At 39.3% G+C, this 18,427-nt stretch overlaps 3 protein-coding genes across 3 annotated transcripts; 2 read left to right on the top strand and 1 right to left on the bottom strand.

Annotated features, from left to right (window-relative positions):
* The first annotated feature begins 210 nt into the window (after positions 1-210).
* Positions 211-946, top strand: LOC121050556 (blue copper protein 1b-like). The gene is made up of 2 exons (XM_040511065.1): positions 211-373; positions 477-946. The coding sequence occupies exons 1-2, from the start codon at positions 211-213 to the stop codon at positions 758-760; spliced, it is 447 nt and encodes a 148-aa protein (XP_040366999.1). The 3' UTR covers positions 761-946.
* Positions 947-2,660: 1,714 nt separating this feature from the next.
* On the top strand, positions 2,661-3,227 carry LOC112177523 (blue copper protein 1b). Its single transcript, XM_024315811.2, has 2 exons — positions 2,661-2,823; positions 2,923-3,227. The coding sequence occupies exons 1-2, from the start codon at positions 2,661-2,663 to the stop codon at positions 3,225-3,227; spliced, it is 468 nt and encodes a 155-aa protein (XP_024171579.2).
* Positions 3,228-13,677: 10,450 nt separating this feature from the next.
* Positions 13,678-15,543, bottom strand: LOC112178658 (probable sugar phosphate/phosphate translocator At1g12500). The gene is given in 3 exon segments (XM_040511064.1): positions 13,678-13,945; positions 14,025-14,350; positions 14,353-15,543. Coding segments are annotated over 2 exon segments (1,080 nt in total). The 5' UTR covers positions 15,167-15,543; the 3' UTR covers positions 13,678-13,945; positions 14,025-14,084.
* Positions 15,544-18,427: the final 2,884 nt, after the last annotated feature.

Raw genomic sequence — 18,427 nt, 5'->3', positions numbered from 1 at the left:
CCTGTGCATTCGGCGGGCCCTGTGCATTCGGCGGGCAGTAGTGCCGTCCGTTGGCACACCCTATGCGACGAACTTTCATGGACGGTGGCAACAAGCTAGAGCTAGTCATCAACAACACCCTATAAATTAGCAGCAGTTTAACTCAATTTAGCAAGCAAACTCATCTAGCTCATCATCTCAAAACCACCAATCGCTTAGGCAATCACAAGTATGGCCTCTTCCCAGCTTTTCATTATCCTGGCCATTCTAGCAATCGTTGCCCCTTCAGTTTTGGCAACAGATTATGTTGTTGGTGATGACAAAGGTTGGACAACTAACTTTGATTACCAAGCTTGGGCTCGGGGAAAGATGTTCGTTGTTGGCGACAACCTTGGTAAATAATTCACGAGCTCTCTTTACAGACTTGCAATATTATTTCTGTGGGCTGGGAACTAACTGATTCAAAAAAATTTTGATTTTTTTTTGCTGTTGTGCAGTTTTTCACTATCCAGAAGGAGTGCACAATGTACTCAAAGTGAACGGCACTGGGTTTCAACAATGTGCAGGTCCTGCCAGCACTGCGCCATTAACAAGTGGTCATGATGTGATAACCCTAGCAAACCCAGGGAGGAAGTGGTACATTTGTGGTGCTCCTAACCATTGTGCTGCTGGGGGACAGAAGCTTGCCATCACTGTAATGCCATCGTCGTTTGCTCCTAGCCCAAGCCCTCTCTCCGCAAAATACGTCGCTTCTAGCCCTAGCCCCACCCCTGGATGCTGAAACTAGCTCCAACTAGTGTGCTCCAACTAGTGTTAATGGATTAAGATAAGGACGGATATATGATCGATTGTTATAGTAATATAGTTATTGCATTCTTTGGATAGTCATAGCTTAATAACGGATTGACGATTGTTTCCGAGTACCTAATTTTTTTTTTCAGTTATTACCTATGAGTGTGATCAATCAGTTTTGTGATACTACAGCTAGATGATATATTTCTGAAATGTTTGAATCTAGAATTTCTTGTGCGGAAGTTTAATTAAGATTCTTCTTTTTACCATTATTAAAGATGAATATGTACGTGTTCATATATATAGTTGATAATCTGAAGTAAGTAAAAGAAATTTATGCACATCCCTTACGAGTCTTGGTGACCGGCTCTAAATTATCACTCATAATCCACATAAATTTTCTTAGACATCCCCTTGATCGAAGTACTTGAATTATTAATGATTTGATTTTTTTTTAATTTACAAAATAAACTATATATAAAGTATGGACCATATATATGACAGACTGTCATTTCTGACACGATCCAATAACATTACTTAAAACATACACAAAATTCAATTGCATGCTAACCTACGTACGCGATTATTAAGTGACTTAAGGTCAAATTGCCAACTCATAAATAAGTGACCTACTTTACTCGTTTACTTCCTTAGACTACGTCAAAATCAAGAAATTTCAAGTGTTCATATGCTTGTATGGTGTTTTTTTTGTACTTTTAGTGTAAGTCATACACAAAAATGTGTAGTGATAGATTTTATGAAGTCATATGTAATACAATTTTATAACCTAAATTTGGTTAAATGGGTCACCCGATCTCCTTTGTGTGTGTGTGTCTAAACAGTCAACTGTGATTATATGGCACAACTTTTAGCAAACGGATTATGTGAGTCAGGCTGGGTAACTCATCATTTAACAAACGAGTTTCGTTTCAGTTTAGATTCTCCATTTCGAGTTATTTACATATTTCTACACGTTTAATATATTGCCATGATCCGAATCCTACACAACATGACATGTTTCATTGACAATCCTATATGAACTAGGTGGCCGAATATATATCTTGATACAATCATGAAAATGACTCTCGCAATATGGTCGTTTTACGAATACTGCTAATAGATATCATTTCCAAGTAGGAAATTTGATCAAAAGTTTTCACCACATATAGACAAGTTTTTAGAATTCATCTATTGCTAATTGGTTAGAATTTGTTGCTCCAAATATCAAAGTAGAAAATTGATCCGTCGACAATAGTGATCTGGCCATGAACGGGGCTCATATGTGCTACATTCCTACACATCACTCGATAGAATTTATCTGTATTTTTCATAAGTCGCACACATACGAAGTTCTTCACTTCTTTGTCGATAGTATAGTAAATCACATATCGGGAATTCCTGAGGCTTTGAATTTCTAAGCCTCTCCAAATTCAAGTTGAAAAGCAATCAACCACCCCTTTAACCATATGCTGACATTCTCTTCATCTAATTTTCTTTTTGAGTGTCAATTGTACATATTAACATAGATTATTTTTCCAACAGTAAAATCATAAGGCAGGCCAAAGAAAATTACCCATGGAACTCGGTCAGACATCCCATTTCGTGAATGACTACAACAAAACTAAACTTTCTTGCGGTCTTGATTTGTTCATAGTGTTGTATTTAACTCTTCAGTCTATTCATGCCATTCGGCAAGGCAACGCCGTCCGTGTACACACCCTATGCCACACTAACCTTTACTATGCCCGACTCTACAAAACCACCCTATAAATGGCAAGCATTTGAATTCATTTTCACAATCAAACGCAAACCGATCTAGCTCATCATCTCAAAACAACCAACTTTATAGAAGACCCTAATTAACTCTACTAGCTAATCCCACACTAGCAATGGCCTCTTCTCAGCTCTTCGTTATCCTTGCCATCCTAGCCATTTTCGCCCCTTCAATCCTGGCTACAGATTACGTCGTTGGTGACGAGAAAGGTTGGACTACTAACTTCGATTACCAGGCTTGGGCTCAGGGAAAGATGTTCGTTGTTGGCGACAACCTTGGTATGCATATTAACAAGCACAAACTTACACCCATGCAACATCTTTTAATCTTTGTTTTGGGAACTAATTTCAGTTTTCTGATTCTTTTATCTTATGCAGTATTCAATTACCCCAAAGGAGTCCACAACGTGTACAAAGTGAACGGCACCGGGTTTCAACAGTGTGCAGCTCCTGTCGGCGCTGCGCCATTAACAAGTGGTAATGATGTGATCAACCTTGCAACCCCAGGAAGAAAATGGTACATTTGTGGTGTTGCTAAGCATTGTGCTGATGGGGGACAGAAGCTCGTCATCACTGTCATGCCGTCGACTGCTCCAAGCCCTAGCCCCGTTGCTCCTGGCCCAAGCTCCCTCTCTGCATCATCCACTGCTCCTAGCCCTAGCCCCACCGCAGGATGCAGCTAGTAGAACTGTTAATGCAGCAAAGTATGGGCAGCTGGTGATTACTTTCGGATATTGTTCTTGAGTATTTGGTTTTTCCAGTTAATAATAAGTATTAGCAATTTTGTGACACAGAATTGATCTCTACATCCATTTATAAATTGTCGGGTGCTTTAGAGGAAAAATAAAAAACTACAGGCAAATATAAAATTACACAGGAGGGATTGGATGTGGATAGGCAATTATCTGGAATATCCAATCGAAATCTTATTCACATAACTAGTTATTGGTCTAATGATACATCTCATGTGGGAAGAGGTCCAAAGTTGTAAACACCCACTCTCCCTTTAATAAAAGGGTTAACTACAAAGCACTACCAGACAACAGATTTTTTTGACAACTAAGTCCACAACTTTTCCCACTATACAATTAAGGACAGACACTATTATCCTTTTACCTTCTTTGTTTTTTACACAGTATCAGCTTCTTATTATACTGTTCTAGACTAAACACAGTATCAGCCTAAGGACTAGCCTTCAACATGCCACAATTTCGCCTAACGACTTCCTGTCTAAACGGCTACTAACAGGGCGGAATCACTGCTGCCTTAGTATTGGTAAAGGGTTCAGTCTATATAGTAAAACAAAAACACTGCTACTGCTTACTAACTGCTACTGTTGCCTAAACATAAAAAAAAAAAAAACAGTAAAATATTTTTGTGACAGAGTACTGGGCACAAACTGAATTTATTTATTCAAACATAAATACAGGTACTGAACCCAGAGCCTCACTCTTGGGCAAACAGCTAAAAGCTGTTTAGCTACTCATAACTGGTTTACACATACTTACTTGTAATAGAAAGCACACTTCATCAACTGACTGCTATTTCTTCTTAGCTTATAACTATGAACTGATCTTAGAGATTTTTGAATATAGAACTGATGTTCCTCTTTTTTCGAATGCCTTCTAAGAGAAGCTAAAGCTCCTTATATAGGGAGCGGAACTCAAATTACAATTCAAAACAACAAAATGTACAGTACGACTCCGTGATTTCCTGCTTTCCTTAGTGCTCCTGTTGGTGGAGGTCGGCCGAGGAAAAGCAGATTCATTCGGGTGAAATGTTTTTCACCTGCTTTTTGAAAAGCAAAAGTTGCTTTTGGAAAAAGTCCAAAAGAACTTTCGGTGTTTTCTACACCTGCTGCTTCACATGTTCTCGTCGGTTTCTAAATTGTGACCAAGGACAAACGAGTCGTTATCTGCCTGGGCCATCCTTACTGTTGTTGCATTATCTTCGACATCTGTATCAACATACATTTTGTAGTGGTTGTCTATTTCAAGTTTTTCCACCCATCTTAAGCATGCCAGTGTCGAATCTATCTCCTTTCTGGTAAGAGATAGGAATAAGTCACTGCTGACTACGTCAGGATGATCGTAAGCAGTGATAATGATTTTTTCTCCTACTGCCAGGAAGGTGTTGTTGACATCTTCAGAGATGATCTTCTTGATATATTCTAGAGTCATGGCCTTCATCCACGGGATGCTTGAGTTTGGCTGGCCATTGTACCCTACACAGGCTGGTTGAAGATATTTCCTTTGAATAATTCTTACATAATGATAAGGAGGAATATATTCAACTTCACCGTTTGCCTTTTGGATCCATTCTGGAGGAGTGGATCTGAACTTTAGTCGAAGCATACAGTCATTCTTTCTGATATTTTTGACTGTGTTGACAATGATAGGCGGCAAACCTTTTAGATCATCATTTGTTTTAGTCCACAGATTATGGACAAAACCATTTTCAACAAGCCAGAGCTTGTGTTCTTGAGGATGTTCACTCTGAACATTAACCAGGTATCTTCCAACATAAGGACCCGAAACAATAAAGAGAGTTGGAGGAACCAGGTCTTCTGGATTATGTCTTCCTATCAGACTATGGAATTTATGCCAGTCTGATTCATTAAGTGCCATGACAGGAACCCTAGCACTTTCTGGACTTTCCAGGAAGAGAATTTTTTTCTTTCCTTACAGCACTCTGCTGTGTATGACTTTCTTCAAATTGTGGTCTGGCATTCTCATATAGTTCTTCAGCTAGTGCAAAGAGTGCCGGGAACAGTAGACCACTGCTTCTTTCTTGAAAGGCAAATAAGAGATTATCCAGGATTGCCTTCTGCTGATAAGCTAGTCTCATGCCAGTTCTGAACACAGGAGTATCAAAAGTTCTTAATTCATAATTAAAAACATTTATGACTCCAGTTGGAGTTAGTCTGCTTTTTGGCAAAGCAGCAGCCATCAACGGTCTTGATGAGCCTTTACCGTCTGCCGTTTGAGACGGGCTAGCCAATCCTTTACCCTGGGATTGATCAGTTGCGGCCAAGCCCTTTGGACTTAGCAGAAACCTTTTAAGAACCTTTTCTTTGGTTTCCATAGGATCTTCTTGAGGTTCATGTTCTTTCCCAGTTCTTCTGTTTCTGGGATTACGACCTTCGTCGTCTTCTCTCTGGCTGAACATTGCCATTTCTCTGGTCAATGCGTCTGGAAGATAATTCTTGTTTCCTGCAATTAATTCAACATTATAATCATATTGGTTAAGAAATAATTGCCAGTTTGCTAATCTTCCTCTATCAGCAGCTTTGTCAAGTTTGAAATTTTTGAAATTCTTTACTCTGGCACAATCGGTGCGGATAGTAAAGGGTTTTCCAAGAAAAGCCGGAGAATTTAAAATCGTTTTCTTGACAGCTAAAATTTCTTTTTCCCCTGTGGGATAATTCAGTTCTGCAGGGCTGAACTTGCCACTACAAAATTTACAAATCTTTTCGATGTTAGTTCCAGGCGTTTTTGCAAGAACTACACCGGACCAGTAATTATCACTCGCATCTGTTTGGAGGATAATTTCATCATTCTCTTCTGGTTGTTGAAGAGGAGGGAGGTTTTTGCAGAGATTTTTTATCTGCTTCACGATCTTTTCGTCATCTTCTGTGAAGTTCCATTTTCTTTTGGAACTAGTCTTAGGGGATAACATTGCTGTTAACCCTGAGATTTTAGGGATGAAATCTCTCCCATAGTTTATGACACCAAGGAATCTCTCTAGACTCTTAGCATCAGAAATTTTGTCTGGAAACTTCCAGATCTTTTCAAGGATATGAGGTTGAAGCTTTATGACTCCATTCTTGATGTTTATCCCTAGGAAATCTACTTCATCAAGGATAAAGAAGATTTTCTTTTCTCCTAGGATAATCCCATGCTGAACTATCAGCTTTGTTACCTCATGGAGGTGCTTCATGTGTTCTTCTCGGTTCTTGGAGAAGACTAGGATGTCATCTATGTAGACGACGCAGAACTCCGCCACATGCTTGAAGATGTTGTCCATCTTTCTTTGGAATATTGAGGGAGCTTGCTTTAGACCAAAAGGCATTACCAGCCATTCGTAATGACCTTGTGGTGTTCCAAATGCAGTGAGAGGTATACTCTCAGGATGCATCTTGACCTGCCAGAAACCCGACTTTGCATCGAATTTCGAAAAGACTTTGGCTCCTCTGAGCTGGTTGATCAGTACTCGTACCTGAGCAATTTGATAACCGTCTTTGACAGTCTTCTTGTTGACATCTCGGTAGTCAATCACCATTCTAGCTTTGCCTCGTAGGTGTTCTGCATGATTTCTTACATAGAATGCTGGAGCATGATGAGGGCTACTGGAAGGTTGAATTAATCTCTTTTTCAGGAGATCTTCAATATCACTTCTGAATTCTTTCAGGTCTTCCTCTTTGTACTGAGGAATGGCTTTGACATGGCAGATAGCGTTCATGTCATGCAATCTCAATTCATAGACCACTGGGTCTTTTTCCCAAAACTTCTGGGGATTTGTATCCACATTCTGCTCTAGTAGTTTCTTGATTTTTTCAAGGGTGGGAATTTGTTGAGACTCAAGCTTGTTCTGAAAGTGCTTGAGGTTATGCTCATGGATGAAACTGGCTTCTTCATCTTCACTAGTTTCTTCTTCTTCTTCAGATTCTTCAACAAGCAATTCTTCTTGTTGCTTGATTTGGAGTATGGGTTCAAATTTGGGTTTGTAGGGGGTAAGATCACCACTATTCTGTTGCAATCTCTGATAGTGAGTAGTAAAACCGGGACCTACCACACTGAATGCATGTGTGAGTCGGTCTGCCCAGAACACCCGTTCTCCTTTCCTGAAGCCTATCGCTTCTTCATTCTGAATGAATCGTTGTTGGAGAATAAAGTCATTTCCCAACAAGAAATCAGATCCTTGGCCTTCAGATTGCCAAACATTCTGGATGAGAAATGTTCCGCCACCAATGGTGATATGAACATTCTTTGCTACCTTTTTCATGGTGAGATGGCTCCCATCAAATGTAACACCAGTAGCAGATTTTTTCTTATCTTCTTTCCAGAGTTCCTCTGGAATTGTAAATCTCTTTGCAACAGTAAATCCCGATTCATTATCTACAAAAGCATGTAGATGATATTTCCTGTGATCAGGGAACTTGAGTCCAATCTCTATATAGTTGCTGTATCTACTTGTAGAGACGACTTTTGATTGTTGAGGCTCATTTTTCTGAGCTTGTTCCTTGGGAATGAATGGTTTGCATTCTTCTGGAACATTTTCCTGTGTGGGTGATTTATCAATTCCATCATCCCAGTTTGTAGGACTTATCTCTTTGATTTCTAGATCATTGAACCATGATGGAGGGTCATACCTGACTTTATAATCAAACTTGCCAGATGGTTGGCCAAGTAGATCCCAGGTGTTGGTAACCTCCTTTTTTCGTTCTAAGAGATGAACCGTTTCTGGTGGTTTCACCAGTTCTAACTTTTCTGGTATTTCGACCAGTTCAATATCTTCATCGATGTTTTCTTCACCGATGATTTCTTCCTTTCTTTCTGAGGAAGATGGAGGAGAAGGTTCCATAATTTTTTGGAACAGAGTTTCTACCTCTTTTCCTTCTTCTTTCTCCTTTTGTTCAGAGAAATATTCTTCATATTCTTGCTCAACCAATTGGCTGACAAGGCCATTCTTGGTTTTTCTTCTTGCTTCAGCTATGAAGCATTCTTTGTGATAAGTCTTCTTAGACTCTTCACAAAACATAGGGAGACCATTCTTTTCGTGACAAAAACAGTAGTCACAAACGAATGTACCAGGGTTCACCTGATAAGAAGACATTAAGGATTCTGTCTTACTTTCTTCCCAGTTTTTGATTTTCAATACATTCATTTGTCTGGCTTCGAAGTACTCTACTTCAGAATCTATCTCAGACTCATCTGATGAAGTTTCTTCTTCAGACCAGGCAGAATAAACTGACTCGTCATCTTCATCATCAGAATAGGCTATTTCGTAGCCTTTCAAGTTTGCTACCTCTACTATTTGCTCATATTCTTCAAAGAGAGCTTTAGTAGAACTTTTACCCTTTTCTGGGCATTCATTGGCATAGTGCCCTTCAGCTTTGCACAACCAACATCTGCAAGCTTTCTTGCTAGGTTGTTTATGCTGATGAGTATTCTTCTTTTTCTTGAAGAATTTCTTTTTAGGATCTTCATCCTTCTGTTTCTTGTAATTGGAACTTCTCTTGAATTTCCAATTCTTCTTTGGATTACTCTTTTTGAATTTTTTAGAGTAATATTTTTCTTTTCTTTTTCTGTGGAACTTGGATTCATGACATCCCCAGTTTGTGGGCATATCCAATATTCCGTAACAGAAATTTTCAACTCCTCTGAGTTGCTTCTTGGCCATCTTAGCTCTAAGATTGGCTTTGCATTGCTCTTTCAGTAATTGCCGGATTCTGTCGGCAATTCCTCCAACTGAAAATCTTTCAATTGGTTTTTCAGCTATGCTTTCTCTCACAGCTGTTCTCCATGGTTCAGGGAGTTTTCTGTGCAACAGATTAACTAGATAAGTATTCTCTAGTTCACCAATTGTACAGAAATATTCTTGGAATTCATTCAAGTATTCTTCGAAATATCTCATGTCACAGATTTTGAGAGCATAGATATTCGATTTTGCCGATTCTTTGGCTTTTTAACTCAAATTTGAGAGATCTCCACAGAACTGATCGTACAGGGGTACTGCAAAATCATACGGAGACTTTGAAGTCTTGATTTCTTCCAGCCACTCTTTTCCTCTGGCTGTTTCCTTGAAAGAGAAGTAATACTTTTTTGCTACCCCGGTGAGAGTAGTTTCAAAGTACATCTGAAGATCAGGAGCTTCAAATTTTCCAAGGGTAAGAGCAGAGGCCATCATTAGGCTGTCTACCCATTGGTCAAGAGTTTTTCTCTTGTCAAGAGCTTTATCCAGATCTAGCCAAATTCCATAATTGGAAATTGGTACTCTGGGTATCTTGTCCTCTGGGACAAATCTTTGAGAATTTCTTTCTCCATTTCTGCCCGTAGGGGCCTTCTGTATAGGGAGTTTGACTTTTCCCTTTTCTCGAACGATGGAAGTCTTGGAGCTTTCTCCTTCTTCCATTTCAATATCTTGATATGGAAAGACTTTTCTCGTCTTTCTGATTTTGAATTTTTTCATTTCTTCGATTAGTTTTTCTAATCGTTCAAGATTTTCACAATTCTCAGCTTCTTCATAAAGATCATAGAGCCTCTTAGCTCTGAGCATATGGACTGGTCTGTTTAGATCAGCTTCCAGTTCTTCTTCTGATATTGGCTCTTCAACAGTGGGTTTTGTACCACTGACACTAGCTTCTCTAGTGCTGTAGCTTCTTCTCAGAAGATTGCTGTTTATCCTGAGGTTCTCAGGACAGACGTCGCTTTTCCTGTGATTGTCGAAGTTGAGGCTGATTTCTCCAGTTCTTCTACTCTCGTAGATTTTTGCTTTTGCTCTTTCTGGTTGCTTTTTTGGACATGATAATTTCCATTCAGGGGGAAATGTTACTTCATTCCAAGTAACTTTGTGGATTTGCTGTGAATGGTTCTTCTGATTGGTGAGGAATCCAGTAGTAAGACCTGGGATATTTGTAATCCTCGTCTTAGGGGCTACTGTGGTGCTCATCAATTTATAGTATATCCTGTAAACTATTGCCAGTTCTTGCATATCTTCTTTCATAGATATGTCATCTGTCTTGACTCTCAGTCTGAGACAGTGAGCTGCATCTTTCAAGCTGGTGGTGAAGTTGGGGAAGCAGTTGAAATATGCTACTTGGTCGCATAAGGATGCTTCAAGTGTTCCCAACAGACTAGCTTGGAAGTCTGTTAACCTGTTGTCCTGTAGAACACATAGGACTGAACAGTTTATACCTTCACGAGCAAGCAAGTTTATGCCTACTTGGACTGCTCCAATATGCATAAATTGATATTTTTTTTCTTGTGCTCTGGAAACTTCTGCTGGAGTGATTAGTAGAAGATCAGTCTCTCCACCTGCCGTTGCTGGGGTTGTAATCTTCAGTAATTTGAAATAATGGCTATCTAGTAAATCAAATTTTCCTCTTTTGTAGATCTGTTTGAAATCTAACTTTGGGATTGAGGAATTTTTTACTTCCTGTTCAATCTCATTGAACTCAAATTCTTCAGCATTTAGGAGTTGTACTCCTTTCTTTTTCCCAAAGATGCTTAACATCTTCATTTCTCTTTTTCCGGGTTTTCATACCGGATACTAGTAGAACTAGTTGAAGGATCCAGAAAAATCATGTTTGGAACAGGATTCTTGTCTGGCCTTTCTAATGGTTTGAATCCATTAGCTTTCTTTTTTACTGTAGGCACTTTTTTGTCCTTCAGTATATTTTTCATAGAATCCAGCGTTTTTTGCTGTTCAGTAATTTTCTTACTGACGACTGTCAGCTTTTCTTCTTCCGTTTTTGGAAGTTTCTTAATATAATCCAGTTTGTTTTCCAATCTTTCCAATTGGTGGATTATAGTAGGTAATTTTTCTAGATGATCTTGACATCTAGATAATTCTAGTAACGGCTTCTGATATTTCTCATCAGAAGATTTCAGTAGAGAATTTATTTTCTCTAGTAACAATTCTGACATTGTCCCCATTAAGGAGGGGTTCTCCTTTGAGCTATTTTTACAAGCTCTGATACCAGTGAGGTGCGGATCTAACCAATGCTCAAATAATCCAGAGGTTTTTGTTCTATTTCTAGAACATATAAAAGATTATCAATATCTTCCTCTAGTTTATAGATTCTAGTTTGGAGTCTATAAATAATATCCCAGTAGTTGGGAGTATTTCTGTTGAGATTATCTCTAAAGAGTTTCAATTTTCTCAACTTTTCTCTTTCTGTTTTTAATTCTTTGCTAGTATTTTTACAAATAGCAAGTAACTCTAATCTGTCAACAATCGAAATTATGAATAGTAAAATAACTGTTTACCTTCGAGTATAGAGGATGAGTTTATACCTGCAAATGTTTAGATAAACAAATTCAAAGCATGGGCCCACTACGTTCCGTCAATTTTCTTTTTACTGATAGGAAAGATAAAAACTTTGAAGAGAAAGTAAAACTTGCTAAAGACAAAATGTCCTTAAGTGTCTAAAAACAAATGTAGTGGAGTTTTTTGTGTTTTGGAGTTTGGTCAAGGAGGTGAGTGTAGTTTCCACTTAATAAAAACAAGAAGATACGTATAACATCGAAATCAACATATAATACAAGACTATATAAACCCCACTCCTAACACCTACGAAAGCATATGAGGGACCCTTTGGAGGATTATCTTGACTTTTGAAATACCCTTGAAATTGATAGGATTATCTTGACTTTTGAAATACCCTTGAAATTGATAGGATTATCAATCAGACTCGCTCCTTAATTTGGGGATCAACTACCAGTCTAGTAATATGAGCCAAAAACATAACAGGCCTCAAGTAATAGAACATGGATCCAGATTTGGCTCATGTGTTTCCGTTCCTTAGTGGAATAATAGAGCTCAATCTGAAAGAGTCAAAACTCATCCTTCGAGTTCTCAGTTCCTTGATAGAGAATGCTGGATAGCAGCACTGGATAGAGAATGCTTCAACCACCACCAACCAAACCTAGTGCAATTAGATTGATGCCGATAGGGCATGGAATAAAGGCATGGAATAAAACATACCACATGGCACATGCTTATTGTGATTGACAACAATACATTTGTATCCCCCAAACTACAGCAGTCTACCAAGTACATTCAAGAAGGTGGTCTTGGATTCCTGGTGGGATATAAACTTCATGTACACCATGTACTTAATGATGGACCAGCTTAATTGTGGTGGCTATATAACAGACAAGAAAGCTATATCTATCAAGAACAGCCGGGAATGCCTCGTCAACATCTCAAATAAGAATCATATTTATAGTTGAAACCCATATGAAAATGGGTAAAACACAGAATTTTGATAGACGGCATTAGCAATAGGCTGTTTCTCCATTGCTTGATCTTCTGATCTGAATAATTTTCTTGACAATCCATGAACTCATTTTAGGAATTTAACTGCCAAATCCAACCAAAAGTAAACCTTTTGCACTGAATTATATTCACAGGGACTGAAAAACCTGAATGTGAATTCATTCAATTTTGACAAAACCTTAATGGCAGAAATATGATTCCAAAGACAATGTCCAAATCCTTAAACAAGCTAAAAGTCACGCAAGCAATCTCAATTTAGACAACCAGCTAAACTAGAGTTTTTCTGTGATCTACTCTTGCATTCTGATCGGTTATCCTAAGCCAAAAAAAGAAAATCAGAAGAACAAAAGGAGAAGAAAAATTAGCAACAATTCCTATAGGTTAATGGTGACTGCAATTTCATCAGCAAAGCATTATTGGCTAGCAATAATTCAGTAAAATCTATATTATTCAGTCACATCAGATGAGAAATATGGGAAAAGATACTTTTGAATATGTGAATAAGTTGAAATGCCTACTGTGCATACTCTAAAACATAAAAAATGTATAATAGTTCAGATGCGGTGATACCCTATGGCATTAGTATAACATATATCACGGTCCTAATCAGTGATGCTCATCAATATACTTGCCTGATATCTATCTAATAAATGTATAACAGTTCAGAGATGGTCATACTTGCATTAGTATGACATATATCACGGTCCTAATCAGTGATCTGATATATGACACTATTGGTGCTCATCAATCTACTTGCCTGATATCTATCTAATACTCCAAACCTTCAATCCCCATTCTCCACGCACAAGGAGAGGTTGCAACTTTAGGTTTCTATCCTGCTCTATATCTTGGACTATCCACGGATAATAGTAATGTACCCCTAGTTACACTCAGTCACTCATTCCAAATAACAGATTGCATGGATAGCACAGCCCCCTGTATTCTTATTTTCCCATTTCTGCAAGATAAGCACTTTAGAAGGTGCCCTCTAAACTAGTTCGAAGAGTTACAAAACCATGACGTAATCATGATGCAAAACAAACAATCCAATGCACATATATATAACGAAAAACAAAAAAGCATACATAACTGCAAAAGAATCAGCAGCGAAAACAAAAAACGGGGAAGATCTTGAGTTCTTAAAATTGAATTGGAAGAGATATTTTCCTCCCCAACAAAGTACACTAAGATTGATATCAGAATTGTATGAGTCCAATTGCAGGGTATTTCATAAAGTTACACACGGGGTAAAGTGAAAGAGAAAACATACATATTCTCTGCTATACCCTATCAACAACAATTAAAAGAAAAAAAAGCAGACAAAGAGCATATCTTTTCTCCCTTTCTCCACCATCCTATACACTCCCATTCGCATCTTACTTTGATCCAATTTCTCTTCCTTTGATCCCATAAATCAAATTAATAAGGAATGGAACAACAATTAAAAAATAAAAGTAAAAATAAAAACAAATTTGTACCCGAATTTCTGGTGGTAGAGTCAAAATGAATGTGTGAAAAATCTTTATTCTTTCTTTGTGTCAATGAGTTGTAACTTTGGATCTCTTCTTGGCCTCGCTGTAAAGCACCACGCCCATGATGGTCACCGCGAACCCGGTCATCCCCATCACCGTCACGGGGTTCCGGAATATCAAAACCGACACCACGGCCGCCACGGCCGCCTTGGCATTTCCAAGCACCTGCAGCGTCAACGCGCTTGTGTGCTTGGTCACCAAGAAATTGGTCAAGTTGACCAGGTAGGCCACGGTGGCGTTCCCGAGCAACAAGAACACAATGTACGGGTCCCCCTCGCCTTCTCTATCGTCTTCGCCGCCACGTTGCCCTCGATGTAGAGAGTAAACGGCAGCAAAATGCAGGCCGCCATCGGCGCCATGTAGAGCAGCAAGTTCATCGAGTGGAGCTTCTCGGAGTCGTTGGTCAGCAAAATCCCCTGCACCACGGACTTCAACGCCCGGCCGGCCGTCGACCCGACGCAGACCAGAAACCCGAAAAGATGGAACAGCGGCTCGCTGTTGCTGGCCAGGACGATTCCGAACACTACGGGGAGTAGGGCGCCGTAAACTTCGGCGGATTCCTTCTTACAGGTGATTATGCAAGCGAAAATCGCAGTGAAGAACGGCGTGGTGGCGCCGATGGCCTGGTTGAACGAGACCGGGAGGTAGCGGAGGGAGGTGTTGCCGCAGACGACGGAGAAGCAGAAGATGGCGCTGAGGGCGAGGATCTTGAAGAACTGGCGGCGGGAGACGATGTGCTGGCGTGGCACGAGCTCGAGGAAGTGGATGGCCACGTAGCTGTAGACGGCGCACGAGATCATGTGGAGCATTGTGAGGAAGATAGGGTAGCGGTAGCCGTAGTAGCTGAGGAGGTACTTGTTCAGGAGGAGGACTCCGATGTTGGACAAGTACCAGGAGGCGATGATGGCCGCCGTGGATAGAGTCGGGGAGAGGAACGATCCGTAGTTGTTGTAGCTAGTGCCGTTGCGGACGTCGCCTGGGGGAGTCGCGGGGATGTCGACGGCGAGGTCGGGGGAGGAGGAGGTGGTGGTGCTGTCCAGCCGGGGGTTGCTCATACGACGCGTCGTCCATGTCTGCGCTTCCACCATTTCAGGGGCAGAACGGGAATATTGCTATGGAAACCTCCCCCCCCGAGCAGTGTGAGGCCTCGGTCTCAGATCTGAGTGGATGACGAGGACGACTGGGGGATAATGAAAGAGTGGATCTGATCGGACGGAGGAGATTGAGATTTGGGGGAGGAGGAATGGGCGGAGCCGTCGGATGGAGAATGGAGGGGAATAAAGATTGCGGATTAATGGAGTCATTGGGAAGCGTGCTTTTATTGGTGAGGAGGGTGAGTTGGAGTGTCGGTGTTCTTTTCTCGTTGGTGTACTGTGGTTTTCTCCCCATAACTGTTTAGCTGGCGACGCGGTTTTTTTACTGTTTTACGAGGGGGAACTTAATCTTGAGACAGTCACAAGTTCACACGTGGGATGGCACGTGTGGTGTTTCACCCAATCACAATGTGTTTATTGATTCTCTCTCTGTCTCTTGTTTACAAAATCGTATATCTTGGAAGATCAGGAAAATTTTTTTTTTTTTTTTTTTTAAAGGTCCTACTATAGTCAATGGTGGTCAAAGGACTCGAATTGAATTTATTAGTCGAAACTCAAAACCATAACATTCTAGTTACCAAAATAGCAAGGAAGGCTTTATGTGGTGTAGCTGTGTAGAGAACTAGAGAAGAGATTTTGGGAGGGAGCTGGCCGTCATGGCCGGAAGAAATCTAATTATCTATTATGAGTTTTTTTATGCAAGTTGGGTACTGTTTTTTATTTGCTTTGTAAGGATTTTTTTACAAGGCCACCTAAACCTCTATCTTTATGGTTGTAATTGACCAAACATACAAAAGAATAATACAACCTCCCAAATATGGAGGAAATTGCCGGATAATGGGATCCATTGCCTCAAAGCTCAAATATGGTCCATCCAACTTTAAATATTAGGGGAGTTGCTATATTGGCCATGGGCTCGACTTGGTTTGGTTTCTTAGGCTGATCAGCCTGCTTCACTAGACTCACAATGAGAAATTTGATACGAGTAACTGAGAATTGCGTTGCAAGTTATTCATGAAGCTAATATATCATGCAGGCAAGTCCATTCAGACCAGAGAGAACTAATCGAGTTGAAGAAAACATGACATGTATGATGGTAACAAAGCCAAAACGAATCCTAAACAAGCAACCCAACGTGTCTGGCCTGGTGTCCAAAGCAAGAGCCAAAATCTCTGATGGAGCCCCATGAATTCCTTCACCAACCAAACAATTAAGTCTCTATCTTTTAGAACCATCTCCTATCAACCAGCCAAAGCCTATTTAGTTACAATGTAGTACGTACCCTCTTCATGATGAGAAGCTTCTTCCACATGCTTCGATTTGTTGATATGTGAATGTGCTTCTCACAGTACTTCGCACCCGGAAGAGCTTCTTTGCGACTTTTTCTTGCAGTTTAACACAGCTGCAAGAAAAAACTGCCCAAGAATTAAACCCATCAGAGATTAATCAGGACGATCTCTGCAATCTGTTTTCCGGATTTTGAAGCGACATATTTATAGACACCACCGTGGTTTTGTGTGGCCACTGTTGGTTTTGGGTGTGGTTACTCCACGCGTACATCCCACCTTCTTGTGAGAGTTCGTTGAATAACCTGTTGTAAAATGGAAGTTACAAAAAACGGTTCAACTTCAAATTTTAGCTCACATACCTAATAACATTATTTGGTCTAACGAGATGCACACTTTGTAAGTGAAAGGTCCTAACTCCTAAATATAACTCACAAATTGATTGTTGTATGTTATCGGTTGTAATTTATTCAATTAATTTACATTTCTATTATATAAAAACTCATAACTCACATACACAAGAAAAACATGTAAAATATTGAGTGTTGACCATAGAAATGATTTGATTTTATAGGAGAAATAATCAAATGGCTTACGAGTTGCAGTTGCTTCCAGGCAACAGTTTTTTTTATTTTTTTTTATCAAACAATCCGAATCGATAGAGTCACAGATCAAACAAACTACTGTACAACATTATTAGAGAACAAATTTAGAAACAAAGACAAGAGGAGTACCGCTGTTCTTAACTTCTTTTTGTTGGCAAAGACATTCTTACTTTATACAAAACACCGTAGACACCACCGTAGTTACTCCAAACGACCGTTGGTTTTGGGTGTTGTTACTCCACACATGTAGATCCCACCTACTTGTGAGAGTTAGTCGAATGTACACAAAAACTACTCCTTTAAACATGTTGTAAAATAGAAGTTACAAAAAAACAGTCTTAACATTAAATCGTAACCCACATATCTGGCAACATTGTTTGGTCCAAAGGGATGCACACTTTGTAAGTGGGAAGTCATAAATTTAACTCACGGATTGATTGTTATATGACAGAGTAGCTAAATTTAATTTTTAGCTATATTTAACTATTTTTGAAGCAAAATTCAACTCCAACAGACTAGCTATAGCTTAGCTATATTTAACTTTAGCTAAATTGGCTAGCTATATTTAGCTAGAGAATCCTACATAGCTAAAGCAAAAGTTATATTTCTCTCTCCTCTTTTGTCCACATGTCAGTTTACGATTCGATGAAACATAATATATCACTTACAAATAGCTATCATTGATGGAGCAACATTGTTAAATCAATAGCTATATTTCACAAATTTAGCTAAATTTAACTAAAAAATAAATTCTACTGTTGGAGATGCTCTTATCAGTTCTAATTTATTCAATTAGTTTACGTTTCTACTAAATACAAAATCGCAAAGCACATACATAAGAAAAACATGTAAAATGTTGAGTGTTGACCATAGAACTGATTTGATTTTATAGGAGGAATAATCAAATGGCCTACGAGTTTCAGTTGCTTCCGGGCAACAAATTTCTCTTTTCCAAACAATCCAAATCTACAGAGTCACAAATCAAACAAACTACTGTAATGTTGTAAATATTATTATCTATGTGGCTGTCCGCGTAAATACTCATTAGTTATGTACTTTGATGTAAACTCTACCTCTATATAAAGGAGGCTAATGAGACTGAATGAGAACTTCCTCCCAACTATTCTCTCTTTATCTTCTCTCTACTTTATAATACGTTATCAACACACTTTGCTTTTTTTTTTTTAAACTCCATGATGATCTATGAGTTTATAGTGCAACGTTGCTGCTCTTAACTATAACTCATGATCTATGAGTTTATTTAATCTATATCAATTATGCATATTAGGGTTTATGAAGATATACGGCATCATATCAATGCTCGCTAATTACTCAATGGCACGGGGCACTGTTACTTATATATG

The sequence above is a fragment of the Rosa chinensis genome, chromosome 7 (assembly GCF_002994745.2).
Source record: "Rosa chinensis cultivar Old Blush chromosome 7, RchiOBHm-V2, whole genome shotgun sequence".
NCBI lineage: Eukaryota > Viridiplantae > Streptophyta > Magnoliopsida > Rosales > Rosaceae > Rosa > Rosa chinensis.
The sequence above is the reverse complement of the archived record's forward strand: the minus strand, read 5'-3'. Positions and strand labels throughout refer to the sequence as shown.